Raw genomic sequence first — 24,773 nt, 5'->3', positions numbered from 1 at the left:
ATGACTCACTCAACATGACTTAAAAAAAAAAGTTTTCAGCATTTTTGATTGAGTGAAATGTGAAGAGTCCTAGAGGAGCTCAGCTCCTCCACAAGGGCCCAAGCAAAAATATAAATAAATGTTTTCATATAATTTTCTGATTACTGAAGGATTAATTAAATGATGAAAAATTTCAGCTATGAAGGTCACCTGCCTACATCTACCATACTTAGGGGATGCTAGAATAACATCATCCCTGGGGATTAGGGATTGCTTCATTTAAAGCTCTTAGACTTTCTTTGTTGGCCCAACACACAAAGGGCATTTTAAGTATCCATGGCATGTACATAAAGAGGAATAATTAAGAGTTGGCAGGATTACAGCACATGCCAATGATATATTCAGAAAATTCAGCTTTTTTCGTTTATTTGCTACAGGCTCTCCTTGGTGGTTGTCCATTTGATTCTTCTTGAAATGGAAAAAATGGTGTTGGGCTGCTGTCTTTTGTTCTTTGGACAAATTCTGCTTTTCACTGTGGAGGCCAGGGAGAAGCATCTCCCATGGCCATTGTCAAGAGGAAGAAATGCTCTGGCCCATCCCCAGACTGCTTTACTTGGTAAGTTATTAACTATTTTTCTTCGAGACACCTGAATATATGTCTCCTACCTCAACTAGATTATAAACTCTTTGAAGGTAGCAATTATTTCTTTTAAAAAACTAATTTACTTATTTTTAGTTTACAACATTCAGTTCCACAGTTTACATTTTCTCCCCCTCCTTCATCTCCCCTCTCCCCAAGATGGCATGTAATATGAAGTAGGTTCTACATATACATTCATATTAAACATCTTTTCACATTAGTCATGTTGTAAAGAAGAATGATACCTAATGGAATGAACCATCAGAAAGAAGAAACAAAACAAAACACAAAAGGGAGAGAGCAAATAGTATACTTTGATCTGCATTCAAATTCTGTAATTCTTTCCCTAGATGTGGATAGCATTGTCCATCATGAGCCTTTGGCAGTTGCCTTAGAAGTTTGCTTTGCTGGGCAGTGATTATTTCTTAAACAAACCTTTTCTCAGCCCCAGCACCTGGCAAAGTACTTAATAATTGTTTACTGAATTGAACATTCCAAGAAACAAAAAATAATAGGAAGGGATGATTAAGTAGACATTATCCCTTAGAAAATGTAAGGTTCTTGAGGGTAGGAATATTATCTTTCTGTACACAATGCTGAGCACAGTGCCTTACGAATTAATAAATGCTTATTGAAAGTAAAACCAGGGATAAAGACCCAGAAGCAGAAAGTTCTGTTCTTTTGTTGGGTGTTTATTTTGGAGGAGGAACTTTTACAGACAATGGCTGTAGTTGTTGCTTAGTCATTTTTCAATTGTGTCTTCATGACCGCAGTTGCAGTTTTCTTGGCAAAGATACTGGAGCAGTTTGCCATTTCCTGTGCCAGCTTGTTTTATAGAGGAGGAAACTGAAGCAAACAGGGTTAAGTGACTTGCTCAGAGTCACACAGCTAGTTTTAAGTGTCTGAGGCCAGATTTAAACTGAGGAAGATGAGTCTTCCAGACTCAAGGTCTGGTCACTATCCACTGTGCCACCTAATTGATCACTGACGTACTTAGAGTGGTGAATAATACTTACAATGAATGTGGAAAATAATATTAAACATCTTAATTTAAACTCTAAATATAATATAGTCTTGTTACTTTGTTCCAAGTTAAATACACAACATAAGACTTGCATTAAAAAAGGCCATTGTTTGTTTAATCTTAAGAATTTTGTGTGAAATTATTTTGATCACGTCTATCCTACAACAGTATGTGTTAATGTATTTTCCAACACAATATGGTTTGGGAGAGTAATAAGTCCACCTCATAGGAAAACTCACCTGATACTTGGAACTGAATCCCCAAAGATAGAGATTTAGGGAAAGATGATCTCATTTCATCCTCACATGGACCCTGCAAGGTTGTACACTACTGTCTCAGTATGATGGCAATAAATGCCCTTATTTCATTGAATATATCATAGACATTTAAATCCTGAAATGTCACCTGGTCCACTCCCTTCATTAATAATAATAATAGCTAACATTTATGTAGCATTTTGAAATTTGCATAAACTTTACAAATATCATTTCATGGATCCTTATACAACAACTCTGGGAAGTAGATGTTGTCACTGTTCCCACTGAGACAGACAGAAGTCTGTCCAGGGTCACACAGCTAGTAAATGTCTGAGTCTGGATTTGAACTCAGCTCTTTCTGGCTCTAGGCCCATCCCTTAGCTGTCACAACTAGAACCCAACTCTTCCTGACACCAAGAGAACTAACATTAGTCAGTAAATAAACATTAAGCATCTACTATGTGCCAGACACTGGGCTAAGCCTTGAGGATACAAGAAAAGACAAAAGACCATCCCTTTCCTCAAGGACCCCAGAGTTCAAAGGGAAATGCAATATATAAACAACTGTACAAATAAGATTATATTCAGGATAAATTGGGGGTAGTCTCAGAGGGAAGGTGCTAGAATTAAGGGGAATTGGGAAAGGTTTCCTGTGGAAGATGGAATTTTAGTTGGGACTTAAGGAAAGCCAGGGAAGCCAGTAGGTAGAGATGAAGAGGAGAGAGAGAATTCTAGGCATGAGAGACATAGAGAGAAAATACCTAGAGCCCAGAGGAGTGTCTTGTTTGTGTGACAGAAAGGAGGACAGGGTCACTGCATGGAAGAGTATGTACATGGTGGGGGGGAAGGTATAAGAAGATTGGAGAGGGGAAGATTGTATTTGAATGACTAATAGAGGATTTATGAGACTTGGACTTTAGATACTTTGGTGTCTCCCTGGATAATGGACTGGAATGGGGAAAGACTTGAGGCAGGCAGACCCACCAGTAGACTATTGCAATAGTCTGGGCTTGAAGTAATAAGGGTTTGCATCAGAGTAGATGGCAGTGTCAGAGGAGAGAAGGGGCATATTAGAGAGATATTACAAAAGTGAAATCACCAGGCCTTGGCAATAGATTAGATATGAGGGGTGAGAGGTAGAGAGGAGTTGAGAATGACGTCTGGGTTGGGGACTGGGAAGATGATGTCATTCTGGACAGTAATAGGAAAATTTAAAGGAAAAGAGAGTTCAGGAAGAAAGGTAGTAAGTTCAATGTCTGACCTGTTGGACTACTTCGTCTCAGTCTCCTTTGTTGAATCTTTATCCACTAACATGGGTATCCCCCCAAAGCTCTGTCCCAGCCATCTTCTCCTCTCTATAGCACTTGGTGATTTCATCAGCTCCCATGGGTTCAATTATCATCTCCATGTTGGTGATTCTCAGACATACATATCCAGCCCTAATCTCTCTCCTGACCTCCTTTCTCCCATCTCCAAGTGCCTGTTGGACACATCGCAAACTGGATGTCTCATAGACTTCCCAAAACTGACATGTCTAAATCAGAACTCATTATCTTAACTCCTCCACAAGTTCTCTGTTCTTAGTAATTTTCACTGTCAAGGGAATCATGATCCTCCCAGTCACCCAGGTGCATAACCAGAGGCCATCCTCCACTTGTCAGTCCTTCTCACCTCCCATATCTAATCATTTGTCAAGTCCTGTTAGTTCTACTATCCCAACATCTCTCCAATATGTCTCCTTCTCTCCTCTGACGCTGCCACCACTCTGGTGCAGCCCCCCATCACCCCATTGTGGACTATTGCAAGTGGTCTTCTGTTTGATCCCTCTTCTCTACTCAGCTATCAAATTAGAGGTAACTAGGTGGTGCAGTGATTGTTGGACTTGGAGACCTGAGTCCATATTTAGCCTCAGATACTTACTAGCTGTGTGACCTTAGACAAGCCATTTAACCTTTGTCTGCCTCAGTTCCTTCATTTGTAAAGTTGGAATAATACTATATACCTCCTAGGACTGTTATAAAGATAAAATGAAGTCATATTTTAAGATACTTTGCAAACCTTAAATCATTGCATAAATTCTAGTTATTGTTATCATTTAATTGATTTTCCTGCAGTGCATGTCTGATACTGTTACCTCCCTATTCAAAAAATTCTAGAGGCTCCTCTTACCTCCAGCATCAAATAAAAAATTCTGTTTGGCTTCTTAAAGCCCTTCATAATCTGGTCCCTTTCTACCTTTCCAATCTTCTTCTACCTTAATATTCCCTCTTTTCTCCTTCCCCCTCCTGAATACTTTATAATGCAATGACATTGAGCTCCTTGCCATTTCTTGCACAAGACACTCCCTTTCCCAACCAGATCGGCATTTTCTTAGGCTGTTCCCCCGTGGCTGGAATTCTCATTCTCCTCATCTCTGGCTCCTGGCTTTCCTGACTTGGTTTAAGTCTCTAATGAAGTCTGCCTTCCACAAGAAGTCTCTCCTGAGCCCCCTTAGCACTAGTGCCTTCCCTCTGTTGGTCATCTCTAATTTGCCCCGTATACTTCTTGATTGTGCATAGTTTTTTGGAGGCTAGCTGCCCCCTTAGACTATGAGGTCGTTAAGGGCAGGGACTGTCTTTTGCCATTCTTTGTATCCCCAGTGCTTAGCACAGTGCCAGGCACATACACAGTAGATGCTTAATAAATGCTTGTTGACTTGACTTATTTACTTGACATGAGTCAGGAAGACCTAGGCTAAAATTATCCCTCTTAACATTTACTTACTATGAGACTCTTATCAATTTACTTAACCTCTCTGAGACACAGTTTCCTTATTGGTAAATTTGGGATACAATACTGGCTGATACCAATATTATGATACTTACTTCACAGAATTGTTTGTTGTGAAATCCAGTGAGATAATGTCTGTTAAATGCTTTGCAAGCTTCAAAATGCTATATAAATATCAGCAATTGTTAAAAACCGTATCCAGACATTTTTCCATTACACTATACCTGCCGTATCATCCAAAAGTAAACCCCAGATCTTTGGCTAACAAAGAATACCTATAATAACAAAAACCTGAAACAGATTCACGGGGAGCTGAGATGGAAGTGTCTCTGTTTTTAGGGAAGGAAAAAGATTTACAAAAGCCTGGATATTACTACTGTCATTCTTTCCCCCCTTTAGGTGGGGGGGCCCTTTATTTATTCTCCATGAAACAGAGTGGAATAAGCCATCAACTAATCATTATTTATCTATTAAGCCTTCCTCCTATGTTCCAAGCACAGCTCACAGTGCTGAGATCGCCGAGCCATGGCTACATTTATAAGCTCTGTCTTTACCTCTGATTCTTCCAGCCTGAGAGATGATGGGCTCTTTTCTCTAGGTCTGCTTGTTTTTTCTCTTTTTGTGTTTGATGTGTCCCAAATGTTCCACAGTCTGGTCCTCAGGTTCAAAGGGCATGGCTAGAAATTGCTCTCGCCATGTTTGCAACATGTTCTGATGTGGGTCTCATTACTTTACAGCATGGAAAAGCAAAAGGCAGAAGTATTTCCTTTCTATGGGAGTTTAAAAGCGAGTGGAGTGATCATAATTATGAATAATTAATCTGCATGTTACAGCTATTATTCATTCTTTTCTTTGCATTTCCTATTGGCTTATTTCAGGGTTTTTATAGTGTCTGGATGTTGGTCAAAGTTCCAGTGTTAACTTGCAGCTGGCATTCGTAAAGAGCACAGAGGGACAAACAGGGCAGGCATTTTTGTACTTCTTAGAAGTAACAATAGCTGACAGCTCCATTCTGAGGGATTCCAGACATGCGTTTCCACCACACATGGTATAGTGGATAGAGTAGTGCTCCTGGACATAAAGAACTTGAGGCAAATCGCTTAAAAATCCTGGGCCTCGACCTCTTCCTCGGTAAAAAGAGGGAGGTTGTTGGGATCTGAGGTCCTTTCCAGATTTAGATTTATTATTCTGCGAGTTTCTGATCTGGATGGAGAAATCCCAGTGTGGGAATTCCCCTCATAGGTACCAAGCAGACACTTACATAGTTTAAGGGCTTAGAAAAGTGACTTGTCCATGGTCACATAATAACTATTTGTGAAGGGTGAGACTTGAACCAGCTCCTTCTTTCTTCAGAGCCATTGCTTCACAATTCCATTGTTGCTGTGCAGTTGGTTAGTCATGTCCAACTCTATGTTACCTCATTTGAGCTTCTCTTGGCAAAGATACTGTAGTGGTTTGCCGTTTCCTTCTCCAGCTCACTTTACAGATGAGGAAATTGAGTCAGGCCTAGGTTAAGTGACTTGCTCAGAGTCACAGAGCTAGTAAGTACCTGAGGTTAGATTTGAACTCATGAAGATGAGTCTTCTTGGCTCCAGGCCTGGCACTCTATCCACTGTGCCACCTAGCTGCCCAAGCATTATTACGTAACATTTCTCAAAATAAGTTCTTTCATTTGATCCTTACAACCACCTTCTGAGATGAGTACTATGAGTATTACTATGTCCACTCTGCTGGTGAGGGACAGATACTCAGAGAAGTTAACTGACTTGCTCATGGTCACATAGCTAATAAGCATCCGCAATGTGATTCAATCCAAGGTCTCTCTGGCTCCTTCTTCAGCCACCCGGGAGCTGCCTTACACTCTCTTTGATGTTTGCATCATGATATTGACTTGAGGTGAAATGTCTCATAAGGTTCCTTTGGTACTTGGAATGAGGACCTTATAAAATACTTTTTTTATCTTATGAAGTGTGTATGTGCAGAATGGAATGGTGACAATAGAATCAGATTATTAGAGATGGAAGGGGTTTTAGAAATCATTAAGCCTGATCCTCTCATTTTACAGATGAGGAGACTGAGGTCCAGAGTGATTAAGAGACTCATCTAGGTTCACACAGGTATTAAGTGACAGAAAAGATCTGGGTTTATACTCAGATCCTCTAACTCTAGACGGCACTGTGGATAGAACTTGGCTTGGAATCAGGAAGACTCATCTTCATGGGTTCAGATTTCTGACCACTGACACTTACTAGCTGTGTGACCCTGGGCAAGACCCTGTTTGCTTCAGTTTCCTTATCTGTAAAAATGGTCTGGAGAAGGAAATGGCAAACCATTCCAGTGTCTTTGCCAAGAAAACCCCAGAGAAGGTTGTGGAGAGTGAGACACAACTGAAGCAGCTGAACAACAACAAAATCATGTATTCCTGGTTCTGTTTACTTCACTCTGTATCGGTTCATCTAAATTTTCCCATGCTTCTTTGAAACTCTCCATATTAATTTTTTTCCTTTGGTGCATTTATACAAGCTGTACCTTTCTGAATATCCATTTCCTCAGCTGTAAAATGGGGAGAAGAATATTTGCTTTACTCAACTTTTAAGATTACTGTGAAAATCAGGTGAGATGTTTGCAAAATGCTTTGTACCCATAAAATGCTCTATATATTTGATCTCTGAACTCTTGTTGAAAGTGAGTGGCGTTACATGGAGGTTTCTGTATAGGAGGGGAGAGGGACTTTGTTGCTATGAAGGAAAGTTATTTTTATAGCTCAGATAAATTTCTCTATTTCCTGAAGTCTAACATGTATATATGTTTATATATATTTTATATATGTATATATAATACACATATTTTATATATGTACATGTAATGTATTTTTTTATACAGAGAGCTGAAACTTCTTAAAATAATAACGCACTTAGAAGGGCTGGCCAGATTAAGGGATTAACATCCTTTTGCCATGGATTACATTTTGCTCTTTCCAGCAGAATTTCTGACCAAGTTGCTAGTTATTAACATTTCTTGGCATTTATGAATGAAGTCTTAGTCTATTTTCCCGAAAGCAAATCTCTTCTCCACAAAACAATATCCCACATTCAGGGACTCAGTGGAAATGCCAAAAGTCTTTGGGAATGAAAAACTGAAATATCCTTGAACTCATGGGCAACAGACCCATGTTGAGACCAGTCATCCACAGCCCATGACGCCACTTCTCCATGGTTAGAATTCATGCCTCCAAGTCATCTGCCTCGCAACAAGATGGGTTTAGTTTCAGATCACAGATTTCTAGATTTAGAGTGAAAAGGAACCTCAGAGGTCATCTAGGCCCATCTCCCTCATTTACAGATAAAGAAACTAAGGTTTAGAGAGGTTTTGACTCCATCCAAATTCCAAACTCCAAATTTATTATTTTTTCTATTTGTATCCTAAACACAATGAGAGAAGCAATACAGTATGATGGAAAGAACACTGAATTAGGAGCCAGAAGACCTGAGTTCAGATCTTATTTCTTCATACTTAATTCTTTTAGGCCTCAATTTCTTCATTTGTAAAATGCTTTGGAATATTCATGTTTGTTGATTTTGTTAGGAAAATTATAAGAACTGAATGTGTAGTTGTATTGGTATATGGAAAATTCCCTCAGTGTAGGTTTGACACATTTTTTCTGCATTTTAGGATCCTAGAGAGTTACCTATAGTTACCTAGAATGCTGAGAGGTAGCTCAATGACTTTGCCAGTCACACAGTCAATATGTGTCAGAGGTAGGTCTTGAACTCAGGTCTTCTGGTTTTGATGAGTTTAGTTCTATTATATCATGCCAGCTCCTTATAAAATAAAAAGGAAAAATAAGTAAATAAATAAATAGGTAGAGGTAGATTAGATCTCTAATGTCCTTTCTAAGTTCCCAGTTCTATGGTTCAATGTAATATCCTGTAGGCAGTTAGAGCTGGAGTACAGATGAAAAATTAAGTATGGAGATTATCAAGCAATTTTTTCTTCCTATTTCTGCCCCCCCCACCCCCATGTAGCTGGGAAATGAGGATTCTTTTGTGACATTAAACTAGGCTATCTTTTGCCTCATTTCTTACTTAGCCTTAATCATTGAATAGTTATTGCTTCAGACAAACTGAGACCTGGGAGAGACCTTAGCTTAAAAGTGCCAGGGTCTCCTCACTGCATTTGGGGCCATCTCCAGTTGTCCTGACCTATGTCTTGCCACTGAACCCAGATGACTCTGGAGGAGAAAGTGAGGCTGGTAACTTTGCACAACCCTGACTCACTTAAATCCAGTTTACTTGCAAGTTGAGACATCACCCTCCTAATGTTTTTGGTCTTCTTCCAGAATGAAGGCCAAACAATAACAATTGGAAATAAAGATGGGGTTGCCTCAAGGACAAATTATCATAATCAAATTAATTAGCATAGTCTGGAGCAAGGGTGGGGAACCTATGACTTCGAGGCCACATGTGACCCTCTAGGACCTCAAGTGCAACCCTTTGACTAAATCCAAACTTCGCAGAACAATTTCCCTTAATAAAAGGATTTGTTCTGTAAAACTTGGACTCAGTCAAAAGACTGCAGCTAAGGACCTAGAAGACCACATATGTCCTTGAGATTGCAAGTTCCTCATCCTTGGTCTGGGACCATAGCTACCTGCCTTAGCTACCCATATTACCAGTTTGATCAGCTGAAGCTGGATCCCTAGTTCTTTCCTGAGATCTACAACCACACTCAAAGTACCCTACTATGGTGGTTGCCCATTCTCCAAGAAACTCACAGACTAAACACACTTTTCATGGAAAGACACATCTTGGTTGACCAAACCTGACACTATATCCAAGTCACAAATAGAGTAAGAAGGAACAGGTTTTCCATGTTATAATCAGGGTCTTCTACATGGGGATGAGCTTCTGACAATAAATTCAGTGTTTCCTTTATACAATAATTGTAATAGCAATGATGATAAGGTAAAGAGTATGATCAAGGGCAGATCACCAGAACTAGGATGTTCTGTTTGCCTGTTGTTATAAATTAGGCTTGCTCCATCACAGGCAGGGACTACCTTGAAATGATCACATATTACAATGGCTTCTGCTGTGCCTCTATATCTTTATACTTTTTTGGACTAAATATTCTTAGTAACTATGTTCGGGGGTCATCTAGTCTAGCCCCTATCTAAACTACAGATCCCATCTATAACAGCCCCAACAGAGGATTGTCCAGGTTCTACTTGAAAAATTCAAGAGACAAGGAACCTATTCATGACTGAAAAAGTCCCACTTTTGGATGGAGAAAGAAATAAAGAGAAAAAAAAGAAGGAAGACAGGAAGGAAGGGAAGGGAATTATCAGTTGTTCTACTTTTAGCAAAGAGAAACCTTTAATTAACATAGCAATAGTTGAAATCCTTTGTCATTTTTAAGAAATTTTTCCTTATAGTGAGTTGAAATTTGTTTCCCCATCATCTTCTGTTGGCCTTAATTCTTCCCACCGAGGCCAGGAAGAGCAAGTCTATTCCTCCTTCTGTATCAGGCTATAATATCCTTGCCACGCTCCTTCTCTGTCATGAGTTTTAAGGTGACCTGGCTACTGCGCCCCTAAGTTCCCATCACCTCTATTTCACTAACCAGTTCATCCTTATTGATTAGAATCAAATCTACAAAATCACTTTCCTTCTTCACTGCCTCTACCTTTTGAATGATGACATTATCAAAAAGGCAATCTCCCAGAAAGCATTTATTTATTAAGTGCCTACTATGTGTCAGACACTATTCTAGGTGCCAGAACTAAGAATGAAGCAATCCTTACTCTACAGGAGCTTACATTCTAATGATGAGAGACACGTTCACAGATGTATGCACAATAAATATAAGGAGGAAAGAAAGAAGAAGAAAGGAAAGGAGGAAGAAAAAGAAGGAAGGAAGAAAGTAAAAAGAAAGAAAAGACAGAAGGAAAGAAAGAAAGAGGGGAAAGAAAGAGAAAAGGAGAGAAAGAAGGCAGGGAGAAAAGGAAAGAAGGAAAGAAAGAAAGAAAGGAATCATCAGTTCTACTTTTAGCAAAGAGAAACTTTTAGTTGATGTAGTGATGGCCAAAGTCCCTTGTCATAATCATGTTCCGCTTCATGGTCTGTATCAGGAAGTCATCCTCTAGTTCCTCTAGGTGGCCTCCCACCACTATATCTCATCTCTCTTTCTTCTTCCTCTAATTCTCAACTAACTGTTCTCTACCATGCCTCCTCCTCAGCTTTGTGGATTTCTGCACAGATGAGTGTCTTCTTTATGTGCAATACCACGCTACCTGTCTTAACCTGCTTCTCTTGAATTAGATGTCCCCTTCCTTTGCCATATGCTAGACAAGAGTCATATTCTACAAAGTCTCAGCAATAACACTGAAGTTGTATTTACCAGCCACCCTTGTTACAATCTCTAGTTATTGGTTTTTTTATCCAGACATCTATTCATAGCCAAATGAGCCCATGAGTATCATTTCCATTCTACTTCACCATCATTTTTCCCCCTTAAGTTATCACATCTACTGCTGTTTTTTCTTGTTATCTAGGTTGCATAGTGTATGAAATGCTGGACTCAGAGTCAGAAAAATCTGTGTTCAAATCTTGCCTCAGATACTTATTCGTTGTGAGACCCTGAGCAAGTCATTTAACACTTCTGTCTCAGTTTCTTCACCTGTAAAATGGTGAGAATAAGAACACCTACCTCTCAGGGTTGTGTTAGGATGAAATGAGATAATATTTGCGAAGTGCTTTGCAAACCTTAAAGTGCTATCTAAATGTTAGCTATTATTCTTCTTTCTGTATCATATATGCTGACTTCTATGGTACCTTGCTTAGTAGCTGGATCATTTTAGAGCCTAAAACCTATATTCTTTTCTCCTTTTCCCTTCCTTTTCAGTTTAAAGCCCATTAGTCAGTTTCCTGAGGCAAATACAGTCTTCCGAACCTTGCTTAGATGTATGGCTAACTCTGACCAGAAGTCCTTCATTTCTGTATCTGGATTGCTGGCTGAGATTTAGAATTTCTCAGCATGGGGATATAGATGAAGCTCTAAGAGCAAAGGAGTGCTCTGGAAGGTGTGAGTGTATAGACAAAGGGGCAAAGGGCCAGAGATTAAGCCTTGCAAAATACTCACTGTCAGAGGGTGGAAATAAAGAGAGGAGTCAGAAAAAGGATAGTTGGAATGGTAAGAGGTCAATAATATATGAGAGAAGCCAAGGAAGGGAAGGATTTCAAGATGGGAGGTAAGTTTGGTGGGGCAGGAAGGTAGGAAAGGTCAGTAGTTCCAAATGCACAGAAAAGTCAGGATACATGGACTTAAGGAAAGAAAAGGTCTGAACCCATCACAGTAGGGAGTGGACCAGGGAGTAGATGAGGGGTGAATAAGGTTGCTGGGTAGTGGCCAGAACCTAGTTGCAGCTGGAAAATATAAACATTCTGGGCTAGATCTTCTTCTGGGACTGTACTGATTAGCTGCTAAGATTTCTCTCAGAGCTGAAGTTAGCAGAAGCTGGGACCCTTAAAAGAGAAGAGAACGGTGGTGGAGGAGTGTGCATTGATCTGTTAAAAAGCATCACTTGCCAGTATTGTGGTAGTTGAGACAAGGAAGCAGATCTGATTATACAAAATCAGAATCTTTGCCTGTGTAGACTGGCTGTCTAAAATCCAGCAGTGACTATAGAAAGATTTCCAAAGAAAGCTTCCCACCCTCATATTCAGCTGTTGCTAAACTGTAACTCATCATCCTTGTATTTATCACTTGTAGCGCAGTCACACCCTGTGCATCTCAAACAGTGCAGAGAAACTTCTGTAACATCCCAAAGAAAACCAAATCCAACTATAATACTGCTCCTAGTAACCAGTCTTTCTGTACCAGTTTTCATCCTTAGGCTAGGCTTCTGCAACCGAATCAACATCTCACTTAAAAATGCATCCCCAATAAAATGTATAGAGTAAGAACCCTCATTCCTGTATTGTGATTAATGCTGGGAGAGCCTCAAAAATAACATCATTTGACTTAAAGTAAACTTTAAAGTTCAGTGTTTTCCTAGCTAATATTTCTTCATCTGTTTCTTCTTCCTTTTCTGTCTCTTTCCTTCTTTCTATTGCCTTCCTTCCTACTTTCTTTTTCTCTCTCTTCTTTCCTTTCTTCCTTCTTTTCTTCCTTCCTTCCTTCCTTCCTTCCTTCCTTCCTTCCTTCCTTCCTTCCAGGATGAAAGGAAGAAGTCTAAAATGAAGGGAAATCTGTTCATTAGAGAGCTGGAACAGAGCATTAGAGAGAAAAAGCATATATTAAATACTTAATTCTCAATGTCTGATGTATTCAAGGAATGAAACGTGGTCTCTGCTGTTAGAATGTATAGGAAACATTTGTTTCATTTTTGTCTCTGTTATACCAAGTACCTAGGACAGGGCTTGGCACATATGGGGTACTTAATAAATGCTTGTTGGATGAATTTTCTGCTGCTTGCTCCTAGACACTCACACCACACACACACACACACACACACACACACACACACACACACCCATGTCACTGCTCTGTTGCCTTGTAGTAATAATAGTAATTATTGTTATATTACCATATATTATTATTACTGACATTGGTGTCAACTCTAGGGGTGGTAAAGTACTTTGCATCCACTATCTCACTTAAACCTGTGAACCACATTGGTTCCTGTAGCCTTTAAGAAAGCTTTTGTCAGTTTTCCAAAACTTGGAACAAATATCAACTTCCTTTGGAGGTGACAGGAGGTAGCCCTCTCAAGCATTTGATATGCTCAAAGCATTTTAGTTATTCCCTACAATCCTCTGGAGCAGTCAGCAGCATCCTAATCTTCCTAATCAAGCAAGGAAGTAGAGCCCATTAGAACCAGAAGGTTGGGATTTCTGTTTTTGTATAGGCTTAATATCTCCACATTATGCATCACTGTCTCTCAAGTGAATCAGCGAAGTCATAACTCATCACTTTTTTAAACTGCAATTTTAACTTTTGGTATAGGGAATGTTGATGACTTTCTTGTACTTCTCTGTACTTCTGATGGCTAAGCCTGGTAGAGAGGCTTGGTTTGCAAAGCTTTGGAAGCCGAACTGTCCTCTTCTGGGTTGGCCAGTGACTTTATTTCCTCTATTTAGTAGATCAGTCAGTGTTTGTGTCCCAGAAGGTTGGATGGAGATGTTAGGGAAGAAAGAAAAAGGAGAGGATCCCTTCTCTGAACAGATGGGAGTGCTGATTGACCTGACAAAGACTTTTTTCCAGACTTACAGAGTCTACAGTCATTAACATGGTCCACAGGTTCAAGTGAGATAATGGATGCAAAGTACTTTGCCAACCCTAAAGCTGACATTGATGTCAGCAATAGTAATAATAATTAATAATAATGATACAGGATAATATACTGTCAGATTATGTTGCTACATTGGTTAGTTTTACAATTCCCTTGTATCAGATGTAGAATCCAGAAAGGGATGCTAAAGAAATTTGATTATTACATGAATTTTGAAATCTCAACAAAGTCATGTATTTTTTCTCAAAATGGCAGAATTGTCCCATATACTAACTCATATACCAACCCCAGTTGGTCCACATAGTCACAGAGCAAAGGGGACCCCAGAGGTTATCTAGTCCACCCTATATCTGAACTTGTAAAGGTCCTTGAGGACAGCAACTGTTTAACTTTCATCTTGCACCACAGTGCCTAGCACATGATTTTGTTGTTGTTCAGTCATTTTGAGTTGTGACCCCATTTGAGTTCTCCAAAGATATTGGAGTGGTTTGCTGTTTCCTTCTCCAGCTCATTTTATAGATGAGGAAACTGAGAGAAACAGAGTGAAGTGACTTATCCAGGGTCACATAACTAATCAGAGGCAGGATTTTAACTCAGGTCTTCCTGACTCCAGCCTTGATGCTCTATCCACTGTGCCACCTAGCTGCCCAATTCTCAGGAAGCAGATCCATCAAATGACTCATATTCAAAAAATCTTTTTAGGTTAAATGGATGTGTCAAAGTTTATGTATGTCTGACATGACATTCACAAACTGAGGATCATTTCTCTTCCATTATCAAGCAACAGATTAGTCCTTCTGAACAGAAAGGCATTATCTCTAGGCCTATTAAATTTAATCCTAGTTTCAGTTCATCCTTCTAGCTGGAGACAGTGTGGTACGGTAGGCAGAGCATCAGATTTAAAATCAGGATAAGGATTTGAGTCTGGATTTTGCTGTTTCCTAGCTGTATTATCAAATCAATTTTTTATTTCTAAACTTTGTTTTCCTTATCTGTAAAATAACAGTCATAATACCAAGAAAAATGTTTTTCAATCCTTCGATCACTATGTAGATATAAGTTGTTATAAGCTTCTCAGACCTTTTGGAACGCTGATTCCGTCTTCTGCTGTGTTAGATAACCCTCTCACCATTTCATCTGCCAGTTTGGGGCTTCCAGCCAGAGCACACACCTTATTGGAGTGTTGCAAACAGAGCAAGGAGGTTCAAGTGGTATTAAACCTGGATCTGGGGTCCATGGAATTGGCTAATGAGGCTGCCAGCCTGATGAGAGTCAGAGAGAGTGAGGTCACCAAGGGTACCAGTAACCTGGAGTTTATCTTTTTTTGCTTACAGTCTCTGCACCTCAAGTCCCAAAAACTAGGGCAGTAAGTAATCATTTAAAATTCTTTATAACCTGCCCCCTTCTCAGCTTTTCAGTTTTCTTCTACCTTTCTTCCCTTCAAGAACTATATGATCTGATCACACCATCCAACTTGCTGTTTCTCACACATGCATGTTGTCCCCATACCTTTGTGCTTACTGCCTCTAATGCCCTGCTCTCACATACACATCTTACTTTCCATGGTTTCCAAGACCTTCTACAACATGACTTAACTCATGCTCCCAACTGCTAGTGTGTTCTCCTATAAAATTACCTTCCACCTACTCTGTATATATCTTGTATGTGTCTTTGTCAACTGTCTTCCCTATTGGAACATAAGGTCTTTGAAAGGGCTGGTTTTTGCCCTTTTTTGTATCTCCATCACTTAATATAATGCCTGATACATTTGTTGTTCAGTGTTTTTCAATTATATCCAACTCTTCATGACCCTATTTAGGGTTTTCATGACAGAGAGGCTAGAGTGGTTTGCCTTTTCCTTCTCCAGTTCATTTTACAGGTGAGGAAACTGAGGCAAAAAGATGAGTTGCCCAGGGTCACACAGCTAGTGTCTGAGGCCAGATTTGAACTCAAGTCTTCCTGACTATAGGCTGGATGCTTTATTCACTGCATCACCTAGTTGTTATCTAAGACATTTAGCTCCCTTACACCAGAGCAGCAATGAGGGGACCTGGAAATTTTTATCATTCATCAAAGTGAGGGATATTCCCAGAGGAAGGAGAAGGTTTATAGGCAAGTAGCACAGATGAATCCAAGAAACTCTCTGATTCTTCAGAAACCCCAGGCAACAGGATTTTGGGGAATTAGAACTTGGCTGTGGAAAGCATCCACTAAAGCCTGTGGCTCTTTGCTGGGCTTTGCTGAAACTGAACAGGATTTCCCCTACAGTTGATTCTCTAGTTCATGGTCCAACCTGATCTTAAAGGCCTTAGATGAACATTCCATTCCCACTGCTCCTTATGGCAGGCTGCCCCACAGTGTAATTCATTGTTCTTTTCAGAACTCTCCTGGTAGAGAGTCCAAACCTTCTTCTTCTCGTCTTCATCTAGTTTCTCTTAGCTATTCCCCACCCAATCATCATTTCTCATCAGACAGGACCTTCTAAGGTAGGTCTTTCTCTTTCTCTGGGGTGTATATTCAATAGATGTTTCTCATTCTCTCCTTCTCCTCCAGTCTTCCTTTCCTTGGCCAAAACATACTTATTTCATTCTTCTCCTTTTTTCCTCTAAACTGCTCTCTGCCTGTTCATCCTGGAAGGGTCTTTTAATGGCTTTAGTCCCTGGCGTTTGCAATACCTCTGTTAAGCTTGGTTTTATACTCTGGCTAGAATTAATTTTCTCCTCCTCCCCCTTCTTTTCCTCCCCTCTGTCCTTCCTCTTCTCCTCCTCCTTCTTCTTCTTGCGACTGAATACAACCAGACTGTACAGAGCCCAGTTACATTAATTATTCTGATTTCCAACTGTAGGATTTTGGCAGCCCATTCAGCTGTAGCTTGTCTGACCTGTTGCAGTTACTCAGAAACAAAATGACAAAGTAATAAGTAACATACTATTGAAGACTTTTGTATACAGCTCCCCAGTGTACCCTAATAAGAATTATATAGCCTGAAATTAGGGAAAAAAGTGACTCAGAAAGGAAAAAGAAGTTATTTGGGAAGGCGTTAGAAAGTAACATGTCAGCATTAACAAACCTTATATTTAAAGAGAAAGAAAAGTGGAAAAAGGTAAGAGATATGGGAAATGATTCGTATCAATGTACATGAGGTATTTTGCAAATCTTAAAATGCTTCATAAATTTATTATTATTATCAAGAATATAAAAATCATAGGTTCTGTCAAAAAACTTGGACATATCCTCTGCTAATAGGAATATTCTTATATTTCAAGTATCTAATGATCATTAAATATTTAAACATGATACTTTTCAGTGTAATCTTTGGTACAGGGCCCTGAGCTCTGGGTTTTTATTGACAAGGTTCAATATTGGGAGCATCAACTTGAGATCATTCTCACTGGTTTGCTGTGCTTCCATCCAGAGTAGTGTTTATGTAATCTCAAAATAGGGATCATATATAATTTGTATCTAGTTCTCCACAGAATTGTGTAAGAGTCCTCAGATCCTTTATAAGCATTTACTTTAACAATGCTAACAGTATATAAAGCACAGGACGACCTTTATGCTACCCTAAAGAAAATGCAAAAATGACATAAAGGACTCATAGTAGTCCATGGACAAATGATAACATTCTTTTCTTTCTCTAGTGAGTTCCACCTTCCCCCAGAATTTTAAGTCTTTCGTATTAACATCACAACCCTGTAGTTTGGACTCCCCATTGGAAGAGAAGCAAACTTCAGGTTGCTATAAAGAGAACCCCTCAACCTTACTCTTTTACCCCAGAGGACCACACAGACATTTGGTCATATGGAATTACCTTGAGGTAACTACTCTCTTTGGAAAGGAAATGAACTTGAGGTTGCTAGCACAGCACCTACATACATATACACACACACCTGGATATTCCAGTGAGTCCTACTTTATCCCAGAGATCCATTTATGGTACGCCTCTAAGCTTAAGGCACAGCTTTCCCTTGAGTTTGCTAAAGAGACAACCCCTTTTCAAATTGGACCTACACTATTGTATCAGCAAGGACCCTGGCATACACAGAAGAAGCTTCTGTACAGGTTCTTAGATCTGCTTTTCTAAAAGGAAAGCAGCTTTTTAGGGGTCAACAATCTACTTTAATCAAGCACATATATAATTCACTTAGTTCAAGGGAAACAGCACCCTGATCTTCAGAGAAAATACAAACAGAGAAATAAAGACCAACAGACAGGGCTTCCCACTGTCTGACTATAGACATACATACATCCTTACCAGAGAGAGAAGCACCAACATCTGGTTTTTCAAAGGTAGGGTGAGGTCCTTAGTGGCTACTCAGAGTCTCATCTGGAACAGGATTTTTCTTCCAAAAAATAACCCCCAAAGCAAAGTCTCACCTCAGAGTATGTATACCCTTTTCAGGGCTGGAGGGCACAACCCAGTGCCTCAGAAATTAGCAAAAGGTGTCTGAGGTCTATTAATGAGTGGGGAAGATCTTTAACTCTTCCTCCCATACAATGTTAACCTTAGATTAACATTACAACTGTCCAAATGACTCTTGGTAGTAGTGGAGGGCAAAGTTCAGATTTTTGGTTTTGTGCCTTGCTCCTCTAGCTGGAGGTGGGAGAGAACAGGCTCCAGTGCTGTTCTCTTTTCAGGAGACTGTCAATACCTAGGAATCACCCTTCCCTCAGTAAAAATCCAGGTTTCCCCACACTCTAAAACTTTGGGTTTTTAAAGGGGCAACCTCTAAGACTAGCACTATCCAGGAAATCCCCCTTCTCTTGCTAGAAATCTTGATTCTGGGATCACAAAATACAGGGAATCATCCTTCCTATCCAGGAAGCTAGGCTGGGCAGCTAGGCAATGCAGCGGATAGAGCACTGGGCTTGGAATCAGGAAGACGTATCTTCCGTAGTTCAAATCCAGCCTCAGACACTTAGCTGCGTGACCCTGGGTAAGTCACTTAATCGTGTTGACCTCATTTTCCTCATTTGTAAAATGAGCTGGAAAAGGAAATGGCAAACCACTCCAATATCTTAGCCAAGAGAAACCCAAATAGGGTCATGAAGAGTTGGGCATGACTGAAATGATGGAACAGCAACATCCAGGAAAGTGGAGATCAAATAAATACATGATTCCCTTCTCCATGGCTCCATGAGAGATTTCAAAATGAGGGGGTAATGAGGGGTAAGCATAGTTAGCTTGGAGACTGCCTAAAAATGGAGAATTCTAGAGGAAGTTACCAATCAGAGGAGGAAATCTCAGGCTCAGAAGATCTCTCAGGGTGAGAAGGCTGCTCAGTTTGTTGGAGAAGTCTGAAGGTCAGGAGCGGAAACTGAACCAGAGGCCAGTGAGGTCCTTTCCAACTGGAACATTCTACGATTCTGGGACTCTGGTAATGGAGAGCTGCTGTAGACATCCAATTGGATGCTGTACAGCTGAGTCAAATTATTGCTGTTTCCTCAAGCACCAACCCCTCCACTCCCCGTTCAGTGTTCCGTTCTGGCCGGGGTTGGTGGGAGTGGTGAGGAAGTCCTTGTTAGGACCTTGAGGCTTTATTCTAATGAGACTTGATTCTAGAACAGGGTGAGGGGGTTGAGTTTGTTGAGTCCTGTTATTTTAGTATTACTTGGCCAAATGTGACAATTGAAAGTTTTGTTAGTACCAGGAGACTGTTAAAAATAAAATGGGATTCTTTTGTTTCTTCCCCAACACAACTGCCTGCTTTGTCAATTGATGTTTACAGCTGCTGCCAATAAATCTAAACAAAGATTAGAGCTGGATGACATTTCCTGTGTCATATTCAGAACTGAGAGTGTCCGGAGAGACCATATGATCTGATACTTCTATTTTGTAGACAAGGAAACCAGGGACTTGAGAAGTTTTGTCTAATGTCACAGCTGGCCAGCTGTGACAGCCAAATCTCTTAACGTCTCAGGTAGGATTGAGGCTAGCTAGAACTCGGGTTTCTGAACTCCCAATACTCTTTGGTAGATAGAGAGCTAGCCTACGAGCCAGGAAGACCTGTGTTCAAAACAGATTTCCATGATACATATTCTGGAAAAGGAAAAAAGCAAGAGAGTTGTCTCTCCTTTTCATATCTCTTTATTGGAGGCACAGTGGTCAGTAAAGGGACTTCTTTATTGTCTGAATGGGCGTGGGACTACCACAAATGTCCCAACGTCTCTCTGCTTACCTCTTTACCCCCATTGTACATACATACATATAGAAGCAAGCACAGAATTTTTATAATGTGTGACCATTGAAAAGGTTCTAGGCAGTAGTTTCTGGGCAACTTAATCATTTTATTAATAAGGCCATAAGGTTATTAATAAAAAGATGGTCATTTGGACATCTTTCTCAGACCAAAGACCCCTAATGGCATTGGAGTCACAGTTTTTATGTCCTTTGAAGAGGAGGTATTCCTGAGGTGTACCCAATCACTTCTGATTGGTTAACACAATGGGAGGAGGGCTCTCTTGGGATTCATGACTGAAATCATTCACATCTTGATCAAAGAGACATCAATTTTCATATCACCCGTCTTGATAATAAGGAGAATCAATATTTTCCCGGGTCTGTCTGAGCAAATACAATGAGCAAGAATACACCCATTAGCCCAAACTTAGAATTTCTTTTACAGTTTGATTAGGTCTTGGCCTGGGTAAATCTCTAGAAGAGATTTTCCATAGTGGTTGATTTCTGGATGAGAAAGTAGAAAAGAGGAAAAAAAATCTTAACCCTGATTCACTAATTAGCTATAAATTTTAAGAGACAAATATTCATTTCTCACAAATGCCGTACGCAATTTTGGAAACTTTAAATTGAGATTGAAGGTTAAGAAGGCAACAATCTGTTTCTTTATGATATGTTGGTGAGTACATAGAAAGGGGGGGCAGCTAGGTGATGTGATGGATAGAATACCTGCCCTGGAGTCAAGAGGACCTGAGTTCAGATCTGTCTTCAAACACTTAAAAGCTTGGGTGACCCTGGGCAAGTCACTTAACTCTGTTTGCCTCAGTTTCCTTATCTGTAAAATGAGCTGAAGAAGGAAATGGTAAACCGCTACAGTATCCTTGCCAAGAAAACCCCAAATGGGGTCACAGAGAATCAGATACGACTGAACAACAACAACATAGAAAGGAAAACAAAGATCATTACAAACCAGGATGATTAATTAAAAACAATTCTTCCAATACTAATTTTGTGTCCTTTTTTGATGGGATTATGAGACTGATAAAGCAGGAAAATGACAAAGACATAGTATGCATACATGGTTTTTGGCAAGGCTGTTGACAGTCTGTCAGGGCATCTTTTTGGGTAAGATGGAAAGGTGTACTGCATATGTAATTAGGTATATTCAAAATTAGCTGAACCTTAAGAGTATTGATCAAGGATTGATGTCATACTAGATTGAGGTTTTACATACAGTGTCCTGAGACTCTTCCCTTGACCCTATTCTAATCAACATTCTTTAATAATTCAAATGACAGTGTAAGTGGTATGTTCATCAAAATTCTTGATGTCTTGAAACTGGAGGTATAACTAATATTAATAATAATAAACTGAAATTTGAATAGTATTGTAAAGTTCACAAAGCACTTTTTATACTTATTTAGACTATGCAACAGCCCTATGAGGTAAGTACTCCAGGTCTCATTATCCCCATTTTACAGATGAAAAAAGTGAGGTTCAGGAAAGATCAGTGGCTTGCCTATTATAGTCACAAACTAGCAAGAGGCAGCTATGTGGCACAGTGTCAAGAGTACTGAATATAGGGTTGGGAAGACTTGCATTCATATCCTACCTCAGACACTTGCTGTGTGACCCCTAAGGAAGTCACTTAGCTTCTCTTTGCCTCAGTTTCCTCATCTGTAAAATGGAGATAATAATAGCATGTACCTCCCAGAGTTGTTGTAAGGATCAAATGAAACAATGTTTGTAAAGTATTTTGCAAATCTTAAAGTGCTATGTAAATGCTAGCTATTATTATAATTCTTTGTAATTGGTCCTTCCTGACTAGGTCCAGCTTTGTATTCATTAGGATATGCAGCCTGTACTCTGGGGTCTATTGATATTGATGCATTTGGGGGCTGCTGGGAACCTCAAAATGTCAGGGTACAAGATGGCATCTGCCTGGAAAGAATTCACATCTCAGATCTTCTTCCAGTCAAATGGCAAGGTTTATTGTCATACAGGTTAGATTCCTAGTGAATCTGCAACTTAATGGGGGTGAGACTGATACTTATAAATAAAAATGGGAAGGTAAAAGGATCCGGAGGGGATTAAGGAGTAGTCAATAGCCTGGGGTGGGCCAGGGGCAGTAGTGAAAGGACAATTAAGTGGTCTGGGGTGGGTCAGATGCCAGGGATGAGTCTCTAGCCAGGTGGGCTGCTGAAATGTATGGGAAAATTCAGGGACTGGGTTGCTTTCAAAGACTTTTCCTTTTATAGGTCCAGGTGCCATCACCACATCAATATCATATAAATGTTTTCCTTTTAATATAGATTTCCTTGGAGAGAAGCAGAGCTTGGTCAGTCTTTTGCATTTTGCTAAAATTTGCCATGTGAATATATAAAAATACACACACACATTTGTTCTTTGTATCTTTGTGTATATGTGTGTATGCATAAATAGATATGCATATATATCCTTTATGTCTATATATAAAAATGTATGTGTGTTTTATATATTTATATGTATACACACATTCCTCAGGTACACGCATGTGTATGTATAACATATATAGGTATAACATATATGCATGATAAAATATAGGTACATGTATACATATATGTGACATATATGTACATAAATATATTTTTTTGTATATAATATTCTTATTTCAAATCTTATGATAAATTAAAAATGCATATACCTACAATAGAAAACAAGAAAAAAAATAGACCTGCCTCTTTACTATCCACAGTGATCTTCTGGAGCTGCATTATATAACTATTGACCTATTCATTGTGATTTAGAGGTCTTAACTCTAAAGTGGGAACAAGGATGACTCTGAAGTGTTTCCTCTTTCCATCTTTGGAATTAAACCAGACAGTAATTTTGTTCATACAGGGAATTACTGGTAAGTAAACCTCCTCTACCAATAAGGAGCAACACCTAAGTCTTACAGAGTTGCCTGGGTTTATGCAGAGTTTAAATGACACACCCAGGGTCACACAGCTAATTTGTGTCAGAGATAGAACCTGAATTCACATCTTTCTGACTCCCTGTCCAGCCCTTTATCCACTAGGCCATCCTGCCTCTCACACATTGTTATAATGGATAGAGTTCTGAACTGGGAGCCTGGAAGACCTGAGTTCACATTCTACCTCTTCTAGTCATTCTCAGTGTAACCACTGGAAGTCACTTAACCTAGCTGCATTACCCCATAAAGATTACCTAACTTTCCAAGTCCTCAGATTCTTCAGGTGTAAAATGGAGATAGGCCTATTGGCCCAACCCCCAAGCCAAGAAGGGTCTCTGAGCTTTGATGAGGCCATGTCAACAATATACCATGATAGAAGGATTGTTCCAGTGTATGGCTCACTGGTGCTCTGTTGGTTAGCCTCTGAGAGCATATGGCAGTGAAGGATTATTTCACAAATAAATATGCTTCCCATGCATAATTTGTCTGTTTCCAGGTCACTGGGAATTCCTGTATGCATGACCAAACTATGAGATAATGTAACTGGCTTCACAAACTACAGAAAAAGTCATACTTGTCTCACTACTGAATGTTTTCCTACTATGTAAAATGTTAGAATAATAGACTTATTGAACTGCAAGGTCAAAGATCACCTAGTCTTCATTTGAAAGATAAGGAGACTGATTTGTTCAAGGTCACATGATTAGTGGCAAAGACAAGACTCGACCCAGGCTGAAGCCTCTCAGGGTAGCGCCCTTTCAGCTGCACCATATGCCCATGTGGCTCGTTGTTAACATGCAAACTCTTGCAGCCAATGACCATGTCTGTTATAATTTGCTTTATGTAGGTTCATCGAATTTTTAAAAATTTTTAATTTTCATTGACATACTTTCATATTAACTTCATTTCTTTATATGCTCTTCCCTCTCCCACTGAGCCATCCCTTATAACAAACAACAAAAAGAAAGAAGGAAAAATAACAGTTCATCAAAATTAACTAACACATCACTCAAGTCTGACAGCATATACAATGTCCCACCCCATAGTTTCCCTACTTCTACAAAGAAGGGCAGGAGAGACATTTTCTTCACTCTTCTTCAGGATAAGCTTGGGCATTATAATCATATAGCATTCAGTTTAGGGAGTTGTTTTTCTTTCCATTTACACTGTTGGCTCAGTGGATAGAGTGAGGCTGGAGTCATGAAGATCTGAGTTCAAATCCAGGCTCAGATATTAGCAGCATGACCCTGGGCAAGTCACTTAACTCTGTTTGCCTCAGTTTCCTCATCTGTAAAAAGAACTGGAGAAGAAAATGGCAAACCATGCCAATATCTCTGCCAAGAAAACTCCAAATGGGGTCATGAAGAGTCAGACACAACTCAACAACAACCACAGTCATTGTTTTCCTGGATCTTCTTACTTTATGTTAGTTCTACGTCTTCCTCTGCATCATTGAATTCTTCATGTTTGTAATTTTCTATGATACAATAGTAGGTTCATAGAATTAAATGATGGGAGAGTTGGAAGAAATCTTCAGAGTCACCTAATCCAGCCCCCTTGTTTTATAGATGATGAAATAGAGGCCCAGAGATGCTAAATGATTTAGCTGAAATCATGCCGTTAGTGATCAAGACAGAAACAAAATTTTAGACCTTCAGAGTGATCTTAGATGAGTGTCTAA

General features: G+C 39.6%; 1 protein-coding gene across 3 annotated transcripts in view; it reads left to right on the top strand.

Annotated features, from left to right (window-relative positions):
• The window catches only part of MATN2 (matrilin 2), a 203,856-nt gene that overhangs the window by 14,416 nt on the left and 164,667 nt on the right, over window positions 1-24,773 (top strand). For all 3 annotated transcript variants that reach the window (XM_072603435.1, XM_072603436.1, XM_072603434.1), the window contains exon 2: window positions 417-595. In XM_072603435.1, coding sequence (XP_072459536.1) covers window positions 454-595 — 142 coding nt within the window. In that variant the 5' untranslated portion in view covers window positions 417-453. The remainder of the gene's footprint in view (window positions 1-416; window positions 596-24,773) is intronic.

The sequence above is a fragment of the Notamacropus eugenii genome, chromosome 4 (genome assembly GCF_028372415.1).
Source record: "Notamacropus eugenii isolate mMacEug1 chromosome 4, mMacEug1.pri_v2, whole genome shotgun sequence".
NCBI classification, from domain to species: domain Eukaryota; kingdom Metazoa; phylum Chordata; class Mammalia; order Diprotodontia; family Macropodidae; genus Notamacropus; species Notamacropus eugenii.
Note: the sequence above shows the minus strand (reverse complement) of the source record. Positions and strands in the feature narration are given on the sequence as shown.